Source organism: Neltuma alba, unplaced genomic scaffold (genome assembly GCF_004799145.2).
Source record: "Neltuma alba isolate B1F8T4 unplaced genomic scaffold, ASM479914v2 tig00011422_pilon, whole genome shotgun sequence".
Taxonomy (NCBI): Eukaryota; Viridiplantae; Streptophyta; class Magnoliopsida; order Fabales; family Fabaceae; genus Neltuma; species Neltuma alba.
In genome coordinates this window covers 81,478-96,650 of record NW_021636106.1, presented here as the reverse complement: position 1 = coordinate 96,650, position 15,173 = coordinate 81,478, and the positions used below count along the sequence as shown (strand labels likewise).

At 35.5% G+C, this 15,173-nt stretch overlaps 2 protein-coding genes and 1 pseudogene across 2 annotated transcripts; 1 reads left to right on the top strand and 2 right to left on the bottom strand.

Moving 5' to 3' along the window:
- Positions 1–1,344: 1,344 nt before the first annotated feature.
- On the bottom strand, positions 1,345–2,199 carry LOC114713294 (uncharacterized). The gene has a single exon (XM_028897903.1). It carries the CDS (start codon positions 1,953–1,955, stop codon positions 1,404–1,406), a length of 552 nt encoding a protein of 183 aa, XP_028753736.1. The 5' UTR covers positions 1,956–2,199; the 3' UTR covers positions 1,345–1,403.
- A 455-nt stretch (positions 2,200–2,654) lies between these two features.
- Positions 2,655–6,308, top strand: LOC114713307 (mitochondrial substrate carrier family protein E-like). The gene is made up of 9 exons (XM_028897923.1): positions 2,655–2,792; positions 3,671–3,786; positions 3,963–4,020; positions 4,234–4,383; positions 4,731–4,941; positions 5,284–5,329; positions 5,461–5,581; positions 5,654–5,726; positions 5,899–6,308. Exons 1-9 carry the CDS (start codon positions 2,735–2,737, stop codon positions 6,119–6,121), a joined length of 1,056 nt encoding a protein of 351 aa, XP_028753756.1. The 5' UTR covers positions 2,655–2,734; the 3' UTR covers positions 6,122–6,308.
- A 5,039-nt stretch (positions 6,309–11,347) lies between these two features.
- Positions 11,348–14,697, bottom strand: LOC114713316 (PLASMODESMATA CALLOSE-BINDING PROTEIN 3-like; annotated as a pseudogene).
- Positions 14,698–15,173: the final 476 nt, after the last annotated feature.

The window sequence follows — 15,173 nt, the reverse complement described above, 5'->3', positions numbered from 1 at the left end:
GAACGAATGTTTAGTGACAATCTTTCCGGTTATCCTAGATCTTGTATTCAAAACTAAGAGTCTTAACATAATCTGTTGATGAGTTGAGAATAAATAACCTTATCTGGACTAAAACTTTAAATATCAGACTATGTTAGCTTTGTCTATATTTTCTTCACTTCCAATTTTTATTTTTATTTAAAACGAGTAAAAAGTTTTTAAATATTTGGAAATTTGAATTTTCCTCAATTCCTCCCAAGTCCAAGCCTTTTCCTTGCAGATCGGTGCAGGCGCTCATACGTAGGCCGCAACAGCGCAGGGTGTCATATCCACGTCGCATCAAATTTCAACCAATAGAAAAGGCAAGTTTCATTGAGGGAGGAATGAGAGAATACAAAAGCAAACAGAAATCGAAATGCAAATAAAGTAAGTTGACTAAGGAGTAAGGAGGGAGGACCGAGCACTGAGCAGGCATCGCATCACACTCTCGCTGTTTTCTAGGTTTTGGTTTTGTAAAAAAGAGAGACTAAAAAATAAAATTACAGCGACAAATTAAAAAAAAAAAAAGGCAGATCACCGGCAAATTATACTCAAAGAAAGTTTGAACAAGCAGGAGACATAATACAATATTGAACATCACCATCTAATTACACCAAAAGAGAATTTGAAGAAGCTCGTCTAGTGCGATCTATGCTTCTATGATAGAAAGTGCAACTCAGATATTTCTGAACATATACTGATTTTAAAACGCCACAATTTTCAGCAGATTAATATCAAGAATGATTCGTGAATTGTAACTACAAATTTTCAAATAGTTATTTTTAGCTAATCATACTATCCACCAAATTAAGTCTGAACTGCAAACGTTGAGCGAGGAGCCCACGTTCATGAAAACATTAAGGGCCTGTTTGGGTGTTCCAAAACCGTGGTTTCAGAAGTACTTTTCCGTAAAACAAGGTAACCTCCTTCACATATTTACTTCGTAATCCGTAAAAACACTTCTGAAATCATGTTTGGTTTCTATCCAAACACTCGTTTAGACTGAAAAGGTATTTGGAAACATTTAAAAATATTTTTTTGTAAAATGAGATAATTTTTTTTTATTTATATACTATAAAATTATAGTTTTCATTCTATCCAAAATGTCTCACCCGATTTTTCATTCTTTTGGCTTTACATTTTACCACCCTTGGACTTCGGAGGGACAAAAAATCCCTTCTGCTTGACGATGATCGAAATTCAAAAGCCATAACTGGCTGATTTCTGGGAAATAATTCTCACGACTCAACGCAGCAAGTATCTCACATTGATGAGAACTCCTTGCTCATAATATGAATTAAACGTATGATCTTACCATTCATATTTCAAAAGTTAGGTTAGAGCAGAAAATACAGGAAGCTGCAGCCAAAGAAGAAACTACTTCTCTACATCAAATTCTGAAAACCAAAAGGCCCATCAAGATTTTCACTTCCTCGACTGGAGCTCAACCAGCCTCTCCGAATTTTTTCGCACTCTTCCGCGTCGGCCAAGTCAATCTTCGAAATCACGACATGGAAAATCATCTTGAAGTCTCTTCTGTGGCCAGTCTCTTGAGCCAGTAAAACGGCGTGGCTTTGAATATGAGGTTTCAGATACTGGCCCAAACCGGCACTGATCGGCAACGACGCCAGCTGTGCCGAAAAGATATAATCTCGCCGGTGCAAGGAAGCAGGGCCGTTATCAACAAGAAGCCCCAGAGGAATCTTGAACCGCAAAGTGAGCTCCGGCGAACTGACATAGCGGTCGTCCAGGCTGACTCTTCGGCCTTTCATGGGTTCCAAGATCAGAGCGTAGTTTTGTCGTATGCGAAGCTCGATTATGGCCTCCGAAGAGTTAACACTGGCTGGCTTGTCTTCTTCTGAAATCTCGGAGTTTACAGTGAAACTATAGCCGGTGTGCGGTAGAGGGGTGAAGGGCGGGTAAGTAAAGAGGGACATAATATCAGTGAGGGTTATATGAAGAAGATAGACCCAAATGTGTTTATATAGAGACCAGAGAGTGAAAGTCGGTGTCGATAGAAATAAGGATTTCTTGAGTCTCAAGTTAAATTTCTTTGTAATGGTGAAGGAGCGCAATAGCAATAATCTGAGCGCCCAGAATTTGCAGAGTAATTCTTCAGAAGAAGAGGGGTTTTCTTGCCACCGGCCCAAGAAGGGTTTGAGGAAGTACAAGAATTGCGGGTAATCGTTAGTGAAGCCAAGATGATACCCAACGCGCCTTCTTGAAGGGGAATTTATTTCCTTGGGCGAGTTAATTAATATTGTTCTGATATTTAGTAATTTTAATTTTTTAATATTTTTTCTAATTTATATTTATAATTGATTTTCTAAAAATGGCAACCAAAATTTTTGCTATTAGAATTCATTTTTTTTTATAATTTACAACTAAGTTATCCTCAAAACTTTCGGATTAAAGATACTAGTGCATTTGAGTTTGCTAAGCGCGTCAAGATGCATTAATTATATAAGCTTATAAAGTTGCGGTCATTTACTTACATTTTTTTTAATAAAAAATCTTAACATTATTTTAGGTTCCTTTGCGATGCGTGATTCTCAATTGCTGATATAAGAAAGAAACAAAGCGAGAGAAAAAAAATTATAAATCGTGGCGTTCATTTCCGGAAGCCACAACTGTAATCCGAAGTCTCAAGAAATATATGAGCGCGCGCTTTTAAAACCCTAGAAGGTGGGAGTTGAGCATTGCCTCTGCTATTGCCATGGGGGCTGACAACTCATCTTCCGGGAGAATACAGGCTCCTCACGCTCATTTCTTTGGTAAGCTACTGACTTCGAAGTGGCTCTAATTTTAGGTTCATGAAGAAATTTCGACGGCCATGATTAATGAAAAAGAGAAAGTAGAGACAACTGGATGCGCTAGTTTAGTTATAAGTTGTTCCAAAAGTGGAGGAAAGATTTGAATGATTTATTTATTATTTCAGTCTCATGGGACAAGAATTAACGTATTAAGCTTCACTAGAAGTAGCGCTGGTTATTCTCATAAATATCTTTCTTGGGGAATAGATGCATTACCGTGATCATTTTTAAGCTGGTACATCAGTTACTTTGCTTCTCTGGGAGAAATGTTCGAGTGGTGTTGAAATCACTTCTTGTGGGGAGCAAAATCGATGTTGTGTTCACATGCTAATTTGGGGATATTTACAATTCAGATCACTTGGTGGCTTGATGTGCTACATGACTTTAAAGTGTTTGGTTGTCCTTGCTTTTTCCATTCTGATGGTCAATTAAGTAATCTGAGGGAAATTTAGATATGCCTGTCTAGTTGGCGTAAAGTATGTATTATTTTTCTTTTTAAGTTATTGAGGACATTATTTATCTTGTGAAAAATGTGTTCATAATATGACATGAAGTCCAATGATCTGGTATTCTAGAAACCGCATGGAAAGATGCTGGCCCTTTTGCTGTGGTTCGTGAAATTTATTTTTGGCTTTGTTTGGAAGGTGCAAAGAATGAAAAATGACTTCCTTTGAAGGCATTTATTTCATCTCAATAGATAATAAATGCGTGTTCATGCTGTCTTGTTTTCATTTCTTCCAAGCAGAGCTTATTGTCATGCGAACATTTTTTCCCCTTTTATTGAAATCCAATCAAAAAGAATAAATTTTCTTATTTGTATTATATTGATGTTATTGAAGTCTGGAGAGAGTTTGTTTGGGGAGCTATTGCTGGGGCTTTTGGGGAAGGAATGATGCATCCAGTGGATACCATTAAAACACGCATGCAAAGTCAAGCAATTATTGGTGGAATTCAGGTAAAATGACAGCTTGTAAATTCATTTAGACATTACAGTTATTGATGCTTGTTCAAACATTGGTGTGGATGTATTGTCTCTTGTAAGCTTAGCAACAAAAGCTACATGGACGCTGGTGTGTCATATGATTTAGTTTTAGCTAATCTTTGTCTTGGAATTTTATTCCTATCATCTAGAATCAGAAGAACATACTACAGATGGTGCGGTCTGTTTGGCAGGCTGATGGATTAAGAGGTATGCCTTTTTGAGTTATAATTGTCAATGCTTTGGCTATAAAATATGTTGATAATTTTGTTGATTTTGATTGTAAATCTTCATCATGCTAATTTACTGATGAATATATGCTCGATATTTTTCTGAAAAAGATTGTTAGACATAAAGGTTTGTACACCCTGGGCTATGTGCTTTGTAAATATTTGTCCTCCATGATTGATTTGAATTGTGCAGGCTTTTACAGGGGTATAACACCAGGTGTTACTGGGTCACTTGCTACTGGTGCAACATATTTTGGTGTCATAGAGTCCACTAAAAAGTGGATTGAGGACAGGCACCCTGGTCTTGGTGGCCACTGGGCACATTTCATTGCTGGAGCTGTTGGTAAGTCTGGATTCCATGCTTCCAGCTATTTTTATACCATCTTGAGTTTCAAAAGTTGTATATTTTGCAGGAGACACTGATGGACATGCTTAGGAAAGGACCTGTAACATATCTTCAAGTCACAAATTGTCGTTATGTATTGCTATAATAACTTGTGAATTGCTGTTCAATCTCATGTCTGGAACATGTTTTAGTATTTCATCATTCCACTCCGCTGCTGTATGATGTCATAATGTTCTTGTTGCTGGTACCAGTGCTTGTAATTGTGTATTTTATGCATCTACACTCATGAGCATTTGAGTATACTTCCAAGGGCTCAATCTCTGCCTTGTTGTCCATTCTTTCAGGAGATACACTCGGTTCTTTTGTGTATGTTCCATGCGAAGTGATAAAGCTACGCATGCAGGTTCAAGGCACAACCACATCTTGGAATTCTGTCATTATGAAAGATAGAATTTCGATGAAGCCTAGCACTCAAATATATGGTTACTACACAGGAATGTTTCGTGCTGGTTACTCAATATGGAAAGCGCAGGGCTTAAGGGGTTTGTATGCAGGGTAACGAGAATAGATCTCTTATTTTAATGGGGCGATCTAGCATTATTTATCATATTGCCATTGGAGGCCACCTTTTTCGTCTGGAAAATTGTTGGATGTGGTGAACTTTTCAACATTATATCTTGGGCACAAACCAAGCTACCCCCTTCTTGCAATGTCATGATTATGCATATATTTTGCTTTTCACAAGACCCAGAGCAGTTTACTAGTAGGTTTTGAGGCTTTTCACACATGCAAAGAGATAGGGGCATCTACTTGTTGGTCAATATAGAAGTCTGAATTCGTTCTTTCTTTTCTCTTGATTTCATGCATAAATATAAATCCTTTTCTTGTTTCTGGCAGATACTTGTCTACACTGGCAAGGGATGTCCCATTTGCTGGACTGATGGTATATACATGATCCATTGTTTTAGCAGATTCATGTCCCATTTCCTGACTCCTGAAAAAGAACCAGAAATTTTATCATGCTTTATTGCTTTTTTTTCCCCGTCCATTGAAACAAAGCGTTTTTACTTATAGGTCATGTTTTATGAAGCTATGAAAGAAGTGACAGAATATGGGAAGCAAAGATGGACATCAAGCTCGAATTGGCATGTTAACAGTTCTTTAGAGGGACTTGTGTTAGGAGGCTTAGCTGGTGGTATGTCCTATGCTTTCCTTCAATTAGCAAATTGTTCAGGTTTAATATGTGGTGCGAAATGATCTTATTCAGGTCTTAGTGCTTATCTCACTACTCCCTTGGATGTCATCAAAACAAGATTGCAAGTGCAGGGTTCAGCTATAAGGTAGCAGGTCAATTCTGTGTCTGTTCATTCAATTTATCGTGGTCCGAATTTGTCATGAGAATGCCTATATTATTCTTTTCCATAGAATAATCACGGAGTTGGGGATTATTCTTGTTTCTGGGGGACTGAGCTAATTTAATGCTGGTAATTATGTTTTGTTCTGTTGTTTTAGGTATAGTGGTTGGTTGGATGCGATCCGGAACATATGGGCTATGGAAGGCATGAAGGGGATGTTTAAGGGTAGCGTCCCTAGGATTACATGGTATGTTCCCGCTTCTGCGCTAACATTCATGGCTGTGGAATTCCTCAGAGATCATTTTAATGAAAGAGATGCGTGTGGAAATTTTCAAAAAGTTGCTACATTACAAGTGGACAAGAATAAATCTTCTGTATAGCGTTCGGGTAAGGTTTTCTGGCTGAATAGTGTTACTTCGCAACCGATTTTTTGGGGCAATATTGTATGAATCGTTGAAATTCTTAGACATCTCAATACATGAAGAGAAAAACCAAGTGTGAGCTCAGAATGTTGAGCCTCAGGAAAATGAATGCGAAAATTATTATTTTTTGGGTCTTATATTTAAATTTTGTGATTAAGTTCATCAAGTTGAATTCTTATTACTCTTCCGGTCCTTATTATAAGACCCAATTTGACTTTTTATTTGGTCATAATTATAAGACCCAATTCATTTTCTCTCTTATATTTATGCATTTTTTTCCAAGATAATCTTTCTAATAATGATAGTTTTAGCCAATATACTTAATTAGTAAGGATATTTTAGGAATAACAACACTTATTTATTATAAATAACCAACTTAACTTACTTCCTTAATCTCCTCAAATAAGTCAATTGGGTCTTATAATTAGAATCGGAGGAGTATTATATTTTTGTCAGCGTTGTCTTGTCAGCGTGGGTGTGTGATAATTTTGTTGTGAAATAAACTGACTTGAAAAGTAATAGAAGTATTAGAAAAGAGATAACGTAGACTAGAAAAGGTCTTTGTATTATTTCACAACTTTTCATATTCATAGCAAATTTTATTTGCTGTTTTTATTATTTCTGGTGACATAAATTATGCATATTCTGAATGTTAAGATGACGTATATTAGTAATCAGTAATATCGATACAAATAAATATTCCAAAATTTAGCAATGGCAATTGAATTAAATTTTCATAAATTATAAAAATAAGTAAATTTTTTACGAATAGTGAGAAATATTAAGATCCAAGTTGTTTAAATCTAAAAAGTAATTGTGTGAGAACAATAAATCAAATTTATTTAGTGATACACAATAAATGCCATGCATTTCCATAGCTTGCTCTTTTTTTTTGGTATCAAAAGAACTGATGATTGGCAAACTTTAAAATAAATTATCATCTTTTTTAAAGAAATTTAAAAACTTAAAATTGATTATTTTTTAATTTTAATATAAGATTTAATTAACTAATTTAAATAGATTAAAGATATTAGTTGAATTAGTTAATATAAGAGGGTTTTTTTTAAACACTATCTTTTTAATTTCTCCTTCTCTCTTCTATTAATTATTGTTGAGTGAACATCAACATGGTTAATTTGAAGGAAAAAAAATAGTTGATAATTACTCTTCCGGTCCTTAATATAAATCCAATTATTAAATTTGCTTTTAATCTTAAATATAAGACATTTATTATATTTATTAGTTTTCTTTAAATTATCTTTATGGATGTTCCCTCAACCATAATCAAGTAAAAGAAAAAAAAAGTATTAAAAAAGATGATTATGATATATTTAGAAAAAAAACATGTCACATTTCTTATAATTAACTAACTTATCTAATCTAATCAAATCGTTAAATGGATATTATATCAAGGAGTGAAGAAAGAGTATGAAATAATTCTTATTTTGATAATTAATTAAGTGCACGTGTCGTTTCATATTTGCATTTGGAGTCTGAGGGTCATAGTACTTCTGATTCTATTTATAAGACATCTTTTGAGTTAGTATAAATTTTGGAGCGGAAAGAATCCCCAGCTGAGAGCGCGAAACGCTTTTCTTATGCCTGCGTGAGCTTCAGTTTTTTGGCCAACCTGGTGAGCCGCCGCGACGTTAAAAAAGGAAAAATTTCTGGGTCACCTTTATCAATTTCAGGGGAGAAAAAGGGTGAAAAATACGTTCTCGCTGTAACTTGCACTGCGAGTCTCTTCTTGCTGTCTATGTGGGTCATCGCTCATTCGTATTATTGGTTGCCGATTCGCTCATAGCAGCAACCGGCAAGATTCACAGACTAAAGGCGGCGTCAGGAAATGGATGCCATTATGAACGTGAAAGGTCCAGGAAGGATTAGATTAGATTAGATTAGGTCATAATGGCACTCACATTCGAGATATGGGTTGCTGGGACCGAAGAAAAAGAGCATCAAAAGCTATCATGGACTATTACTACTGAATGCGCACACACCAGTGCCTATAAACACACCATGTGCGTATTCCATTACAGATAGACAGACAAACAGAGACTGTGCTAACATAATAAATGAATCAACCCGTTAAAGTCTTCTTTCTATTCATGTAGATGAGATGTTATTAAGATATGCAATAATATAATTAAGGGTTGTATGGCTAATTACTGTTGTCTCCTTCACACACAAAAAAGCATGCATGTATATTATTAAAAAAATGACATAATGAGCAGGAAAATAGCTTTTTTTTTGAGAGAGGAGGAGAGAATCGTGGATATTAACATTCTTAACAGCACGTACATCTACTTCTATATAACGTAAGCAAGCAGACAAGATTTCAGTACAAGGCCAGCTCAGCTCCCACTTGTGAAACGGTATAAATTGAACTATTATAGACATTCAAAATGATCACCAAAAACAAGATACCGGGCAACAGATTAGTTTAAGTTTATATTTGTCCCCTTTATGCAAAGTTTTAAAACTTAGTGAGCTTGTGTATGATAAATTATCATTAGAAAGAAATATTCATCATATGTGATCAACTCTATTTATATTACTTAGGGCTTATTTGTATTTATTTATTTTAAATATTTATAATTATTTTTACATAAGTGGAGACAAATTCTCTTAACATATTTACTTAGTATTCCGTAAATTATGAGTAGAAAGTTGCTTATAACTTATTTCAAACAAATCCTTACAAAGTCTAACATGACCTTCCTATTTGAATCTTATATGTGAAAAAAAATGTGGCCCAGACAAATTTTACACTCATAATCCATCTTGGCTAGTAATCGGAGCCTAATTTAATGATATGATTTTCTAAAACCAAGTGGCATTATTGAAGAAACAAAAGGAAGCTGATATGAAGGACTTAAAAGGAGACAAAATAAAAATGGTGCAGCACGTGATATGCATAGATATTCAGAAGCCAGAATTTAAAATTGGAATGGGGATTCTGCATATCATTATTGTTTTTATATTGTTTGTGTGACACGAAAATGACGCAACAGCCAAATGAGAACAGCCACACAGTCACACATTTCTCATGTAGATTCTCCCAAATACCATAAGTAGTGGCCCTCCCGCTCACACTGTCTAACATGTGACTCCATTTTCTAGACTGTTCTTCTTTTCTGTTTACGTACTTGTCCAGCGTGACGTGGCTGCCATCAATCATGAAAAAATCTCACCCAAAAAAAATTTAAAATTCTACATTTTTTTTTTTCTAAAAATAGGGGTGTAAAGTCCTAAAAAATCATAATTGTTAAAAATATCTCGAAACATAGTTTTAGGGTGTTTGGGTGAAACCAAACTATGATTTGAAAAATAGCCGTTGGAAAATAAATTCATAAGATAATAGATTTCTGTGAAGAATAAATTTTATAAAAAAGTAATTCTGATAAAATGAGAATGTTCAAATAGTTGTTATCAGAAGTACTTTTTATATATGTAATTACTAAAAAAAACATAAGTTAATATGATAATTAAATAAAAATAGATTTTATATTATTTTAATTTGAAGGAAAAAAATACTAATAATATATTTTTAAAAAATATTAATAATATATAATATAATATAATTAATTAATAATTAATATGTGTATATATATTATAAAAATATGATATTAAATATGTTATAAACAAATAATTGAGAAGTGTTAAAGTCATATTATCGTTAAAATCTACTCTGACAGGCACAATCATACTCTCCATTTGAGTTACAAGCAGAATGGATTTACTCTTTCTGAAACTATGGTTTTGAGTCCCAGACCATGATTTTGACCCAAAATCATGGTTTCTATTTTTTTCTCGTGTTTGGCAAATCTGGGATCCAAACCATGATTTGGCTCCCAAACCATGGTTTTCTGTGTTACCCAAACAAGCTCTTGATGTTAAAAATGACAACTTCTCAACTATTATTCTTTTCAATTATCATAAAAAAATTTTGTAAATATATTTTTTAACACTTCATTGTAATTTTCCTGTAAAATAAGCTATATAAGTGCTTCGAGATTTCTGCTACAATATATTTTGTTGTATAATATGTGTGTGTATATACTGAGATTTTGAATAAATAAATACTAAATTTAATTCATAATATAGATTTATATTTTGAACCGAAAGTAGTAATAAAATAATTACTCAAATTAATATAAAATACTAACTTAACATGCTGCATTTATGCATTAATTATTGACATTACTAGGTTTAGATCCAGCCAAATGTGTTTCTCGAAGTTTCAAGACGCTGGAACAATACATGTATAATTACTCCCAGTTTCAACTCTGCGAGTTCACAAATGAGCAGCAATTGAGACTTCATGTACAGAATTCTACGATAAAATGCTCTTTCATTGAAAGAACTAAACTACATTTAGTAAGAAACATTAAAAATAAGAAATTACAATTAGGATTACAATTAAAAAAATCTATTAAAAAGCATTTAGTATAAAAAATTACTTCTTATATTATATGAAATTCATCAAACCCATATACATAAGATTAAAAAATACCATAAATTAGAAAATACCACAAGAAAAAAATGATATTCCTTAATCCTACCTTTATAAATTTGTCTAATTCCACATAAACAAACAATTATTCCTACTAAATACTATTTTAATAATTTTTTCAAATATAATCCCAACCCCATCTGTTATTTTTAATACTTCCTATCTGTCCCCTTGAAAGTAAAGCTATGGATCTTTATTACCCGAGAAAAACAAACCAGAGATAATAGCTTGTTCAAAAAGGCGAACGAAAATGAAATGCATTGGCGCCCCATGCTGATTAGTAAATTCACCTCGACAGAAAGAAAAGAGCCAAGGAATGAGACCAAGTTCTTATCAAAGTAATTAACTAACCTCTTAGAGAAGATCCAGAAGATGTACATGAAGAGAATTGAAAAAATAGAGAGAACAGAAGAGAATCCCATAAGCAAACTACTACTCAGAAAGAATCAAAAGCCCATGAGGTAGCAGATAACAGAACCCAAACTAATTTATAAAGACCTCATGTTCCTAGTTCAAGTTCAAAGTTCAACACCTAGTTAATCACTTCTGCACAGTGAAAACACAGCATCATGTAAACCCCATCATTGATGGCCAGAGTCATATCCCACTCACTGCTCTCATCCTTCAAATATTTCCCAGCCCCGCCCACTAGAGCCTCATCATCATCATCATGAAGCCTGAGAAGAGGATGAGAATGCAGAGACTAAGATATGGCCCACAAGTCTCAGCCCCCCATCACTAGTGTCATCAGTGGTCATGCCAGCTCCAGTAGGTCCCATGCCATTGCCAATCCCTCCTAATACCCCCGGCGTTGAACCATAAGGCGTTGCCGTTGTTGTGGTAGTGCCTGAGCCGGTGGTTGTCCCGGTTCCAGTTCCTGTCCAGTGCCAGTGCCAGTGCCAGTGCCAGTGCCAGTTTCCAGTCCCAGTCCCAGTCCCACCGGTGTAAGGAGAGCCTGTGCCTGTGGGTTGGTGAGGTTGTCCCAGTTGTAGGGGCTGTACCAGTGCCTGCATTACTGATTAGAGGAAAAAATGTCCAAACTCAATCAAGGAACTTAAAAACAGTAAAAGCCAGTAATTCTAAATTTGTATGTTGTGGCATAATAAGGCTGTCATTGCTGGAGAGGATCAAACCAATCAGCAACCTTAGCTCGTGTCTTTCATGAATTGTAAAGAATACGAAGGCAGAGAGAAGCTAGGAGAAGAGCAGAAACATGTAAATTCAATTATGAGAACAAGCATTTTATGAGCATGGAAAATCTTTCTACATAACCAGAAAACCAGTTCAGGCCCAAGAGTTTTAACCATCAAAAACAATTTCTATCGATGTTTAACTTCCAGAAATCAAAGAAGAGACACAACAGATAGCAGTGGAAAACAACTTAGACAGGGGAAAAAATTAAAAACTGGTTTGAAGTCATTTCCAGGCAAACATTATTCCAGCAAACGACAATAGACGAGAAACAATGAATACGATATTGTAGGCCAACCTAAGATGATTCAAATACACCACAGATCTTTGTACATGAGCAAAAAAAACAAACAAACGCAAAAACATGCAAATATTACGGACAGTTTTTTTGAAAAGTCTTTACCTCATATGCTCATATGATAAATAGTGATTATAATAGTATAATGTAATTATCTTGGGTCAATATGTCTCGCTAATGTTCTTCCTAGGGTAATCTGGGGCCCACATCCCCATGAGATAGTGCGGCAAGCAAGACGAATCAAAGAAAAGAGGACCCAAGTCCCGGCTAGTGGCTGCTACTCCCATTCCCATATGAGGCAGTGAGAGAGACTAGTCACCACACAAACCAAAAAACAAGGACGTTTTCTCTAAACTTTAGCTCAGATTTCAAAGCAAACGTACATCTATCTACCTGGTTTGGTTTGGTTTGCTACTTACCAAATGGAAAAAAATAAAGAGCATTGGATAAGGGCTCAATTTTAACCACATAACAAAAGTTTAAATTTTGTGGTAATGATGCCCTTTTGAACTAGGTTTTTGTTCCGTTTGGTTTTTAAATTTCCTTTTTAGTGTACAAGAGCTGTAATGATGGCCTTTTTATTAATAGTAATGAGTTTTACACTTTACCAAAAAGGTATGGAATCCCAATTATTGCAAATCTTTAATGATGTAAAAGTCTTGCTGCAACAGCCATGCTCATCAATAAACAGACAGTATGGGGCATAGTCATGAAATTTCAAGGCGGTGACAAATAAAAAAAAAAAGTTAAAAAATACTGTTCATCCCCGCGGGGCCACATTAAAAGGACGAGGGGAGATAAATTTTATAGTAAAAGCGGTGGTTAAAAAAATATTATAATAAAATTACGAAATTCAACTACTTTTTATTGAAAACTCCATGCCCATTCCGTTAGCCTGAAGAATGAAAAAAAAACGTCTAATAAAAAAGTATGAAAATATTTTTAAAACTAAACATTTTACTACACATACTTTTAAGCTCCCGTTGGCTCTTATGAAATTTTTCGTTTGCCTCTAGAATGTTAGAAAGAAGCAAATATGCGAAAATTATAAATCCCACCGCTTTTGTGGAATTTTTTTTTTTTTAAAAAAAAAAACCACCGCTTTCAAGTTCCAACTTTATTATTTTGCCGGACGTCATCTTTTTCAAGGAAATTAACCAGTGTTTTCCCTGTGGCCGAATACCCTCACGGCTATAATAATTATCTCATGGCATCACCTTTTCAATCCAACGAATAGCCCACATCGCCATCTCCAACATCACAAAGCTATATGTGAAAATCAAATGGCAAAAAGCCTAAATCTACAAGCTTTACAAGCTGCGAATATGCCCATCCTAAACCTCCCTACCCCATTCCCTCAAAAAGATCCCTTTTGTGCAAAATAAATTCATGGAATTTAAGAAAGAGACCTGGATCAGGTACCCACATCAAACCAAGGATTAAAGAACATAAGAACGCTGGATCGAAAGGCTGGAAGAATCACATTCCAAGCTAAAAAGGAATGAAAGAAGTTTTAAACCAAAAAAAGTTGCAGATCAAAACACATACCTAGCGCTTGAAGGGTAGACACAACCAGAACTACCTGTCATCAACAACAACAAAACAAACGTTAAACTTCAAAACAGAGTCATCCCAGGTAGCTCTAGTTTCTCTTCTTGGTTCTTTAGTAAGTAAAGAAATATGCAATGCATATTATCAAGGGAAAGTAAAGAAAGAAGAAAAACGAAGTTGGGGTTTAAAGAGTTACTGGGGTCAGATGCAGTAACGGTGGCCGTTCCGGCGAAGTCACAGGTCCCTGGGCCTTGACCTTTCCTTTGGAAAAAACTGTTCACGGCGTAGCTGCAGTGAGCCCTAACGTTGTCAGGGTTGAAACAAGGTCCGTTTTGATGGATGGGGGTACAGTCAGCCCCAGCTCCACAAGCATAGTCCAGTGTCTTTTGAAGGATTGTGTCACTTCCTTCTTTGCAAACACACCAATTAGCACCTTTCAAAATCAAAGAGAAAATGTGAGTGACACTGACCCTGAAACAGACACAGACACATCCTCTACATACATATAAAGGCCAATCCACAAAAATATGCAGCAAGAAAGTGCAAAGGTCTCGCCTTTGAAGATTCTGCCACAAAACGAAGAGGAAAGAAATAGATCAAAATTATCAGAACCCCTCACCAGGAAAGAGATATAGTAGCGAACAGATCAGGTAAGTTAAAAGAAAAAAGAAAGACAAGATCTTTAACCCACAAAGAGAAAGTGTAGCTTTGCAGCTTCAAAGGGGGAAAATAAAAGACAGAGGGGGAAAATGAAAGAGAGTAAATCAGTTTGAAGGCGTACTTGTGGAACCAGAGAAGGCCAAGAGAAGCACTGCAAGAGCTAGAGCAGCCATGTTAGCTAGCTAGAGGAAGAAGAACGGCTCAGAACAGAGAATGGTGAGATAGAGAGGGGTTGTTAGCGATACTGAGCAGAACAGAAAGAGTGGTGCAGCTAAGAGAGGGAGAAGAAGAGGAAGGGAACAATGGTGGTGGGTGCTTGACAGAGGTGAGATCAGATGAGAGTGGTGAAGAATATGAAGACAAATATAAAACATATGGAGATTGATGTAAAGTTGTGAACGGTGGCGTGATAGTGGCCCCGTTTAGTGTCGACTTGTGGGCGTAGCGTGGCAACTTTTTGGTAGTTTCGAATTCAAGCTATAAACTGCAAGTTAATAATACTTAGTTAATACTAGTTAGTATTAATTATATTAAATAATTAGTGAATTATTTTTTTAATCACGCTCCATCCTTTCTTTACCTTATATCAAGGAACGAAACAGAAACAGTCTCGCTGGGACTCGCGAAAGCTTTGCCAGTGTGAGTCCTTAAGCAGTGAACTGACCTCTGAAAATGTGTCCCTGTTGTATCCTTTTTCGATTGCTTTTGTCATTTGTGTTACGACTTTCGGTATCCAAAGCGAACCAGAGGAACAAGTTCAAACATTTTTCTTGACCACCCCTCCCTAGGGTCTA

Coding starts and splice junctions, on each gene's coding strand:
- LOC114713294 (XM_028897903.1), bottom strand. CDS start 1,955: ATGTCCCTCTTTACTTACCCGCCCTTCACCCCTCTACCGCACACCGGC.
- LOC114713307 (XM_028897923.1), top strand. CDS start 2,735: ATGGGGGCTGACAACTCATCTTCCGGGAGAATACAGGCTCCTCACGCT. Junction 5,330..5,460: donor TCCCATTTGCTGGACTGATG/GTATATACATGA, acceptor TTTTACTTATAG/GTCATGTTTTATGAAGCTAT. Junction 5,582..5,653: donor GTTAGGAGGCTTAGCTGGTG/GTATGTCCTATG, acceptor GATCTTATTCAG/GTCTTAGTGCTTATCTCACT.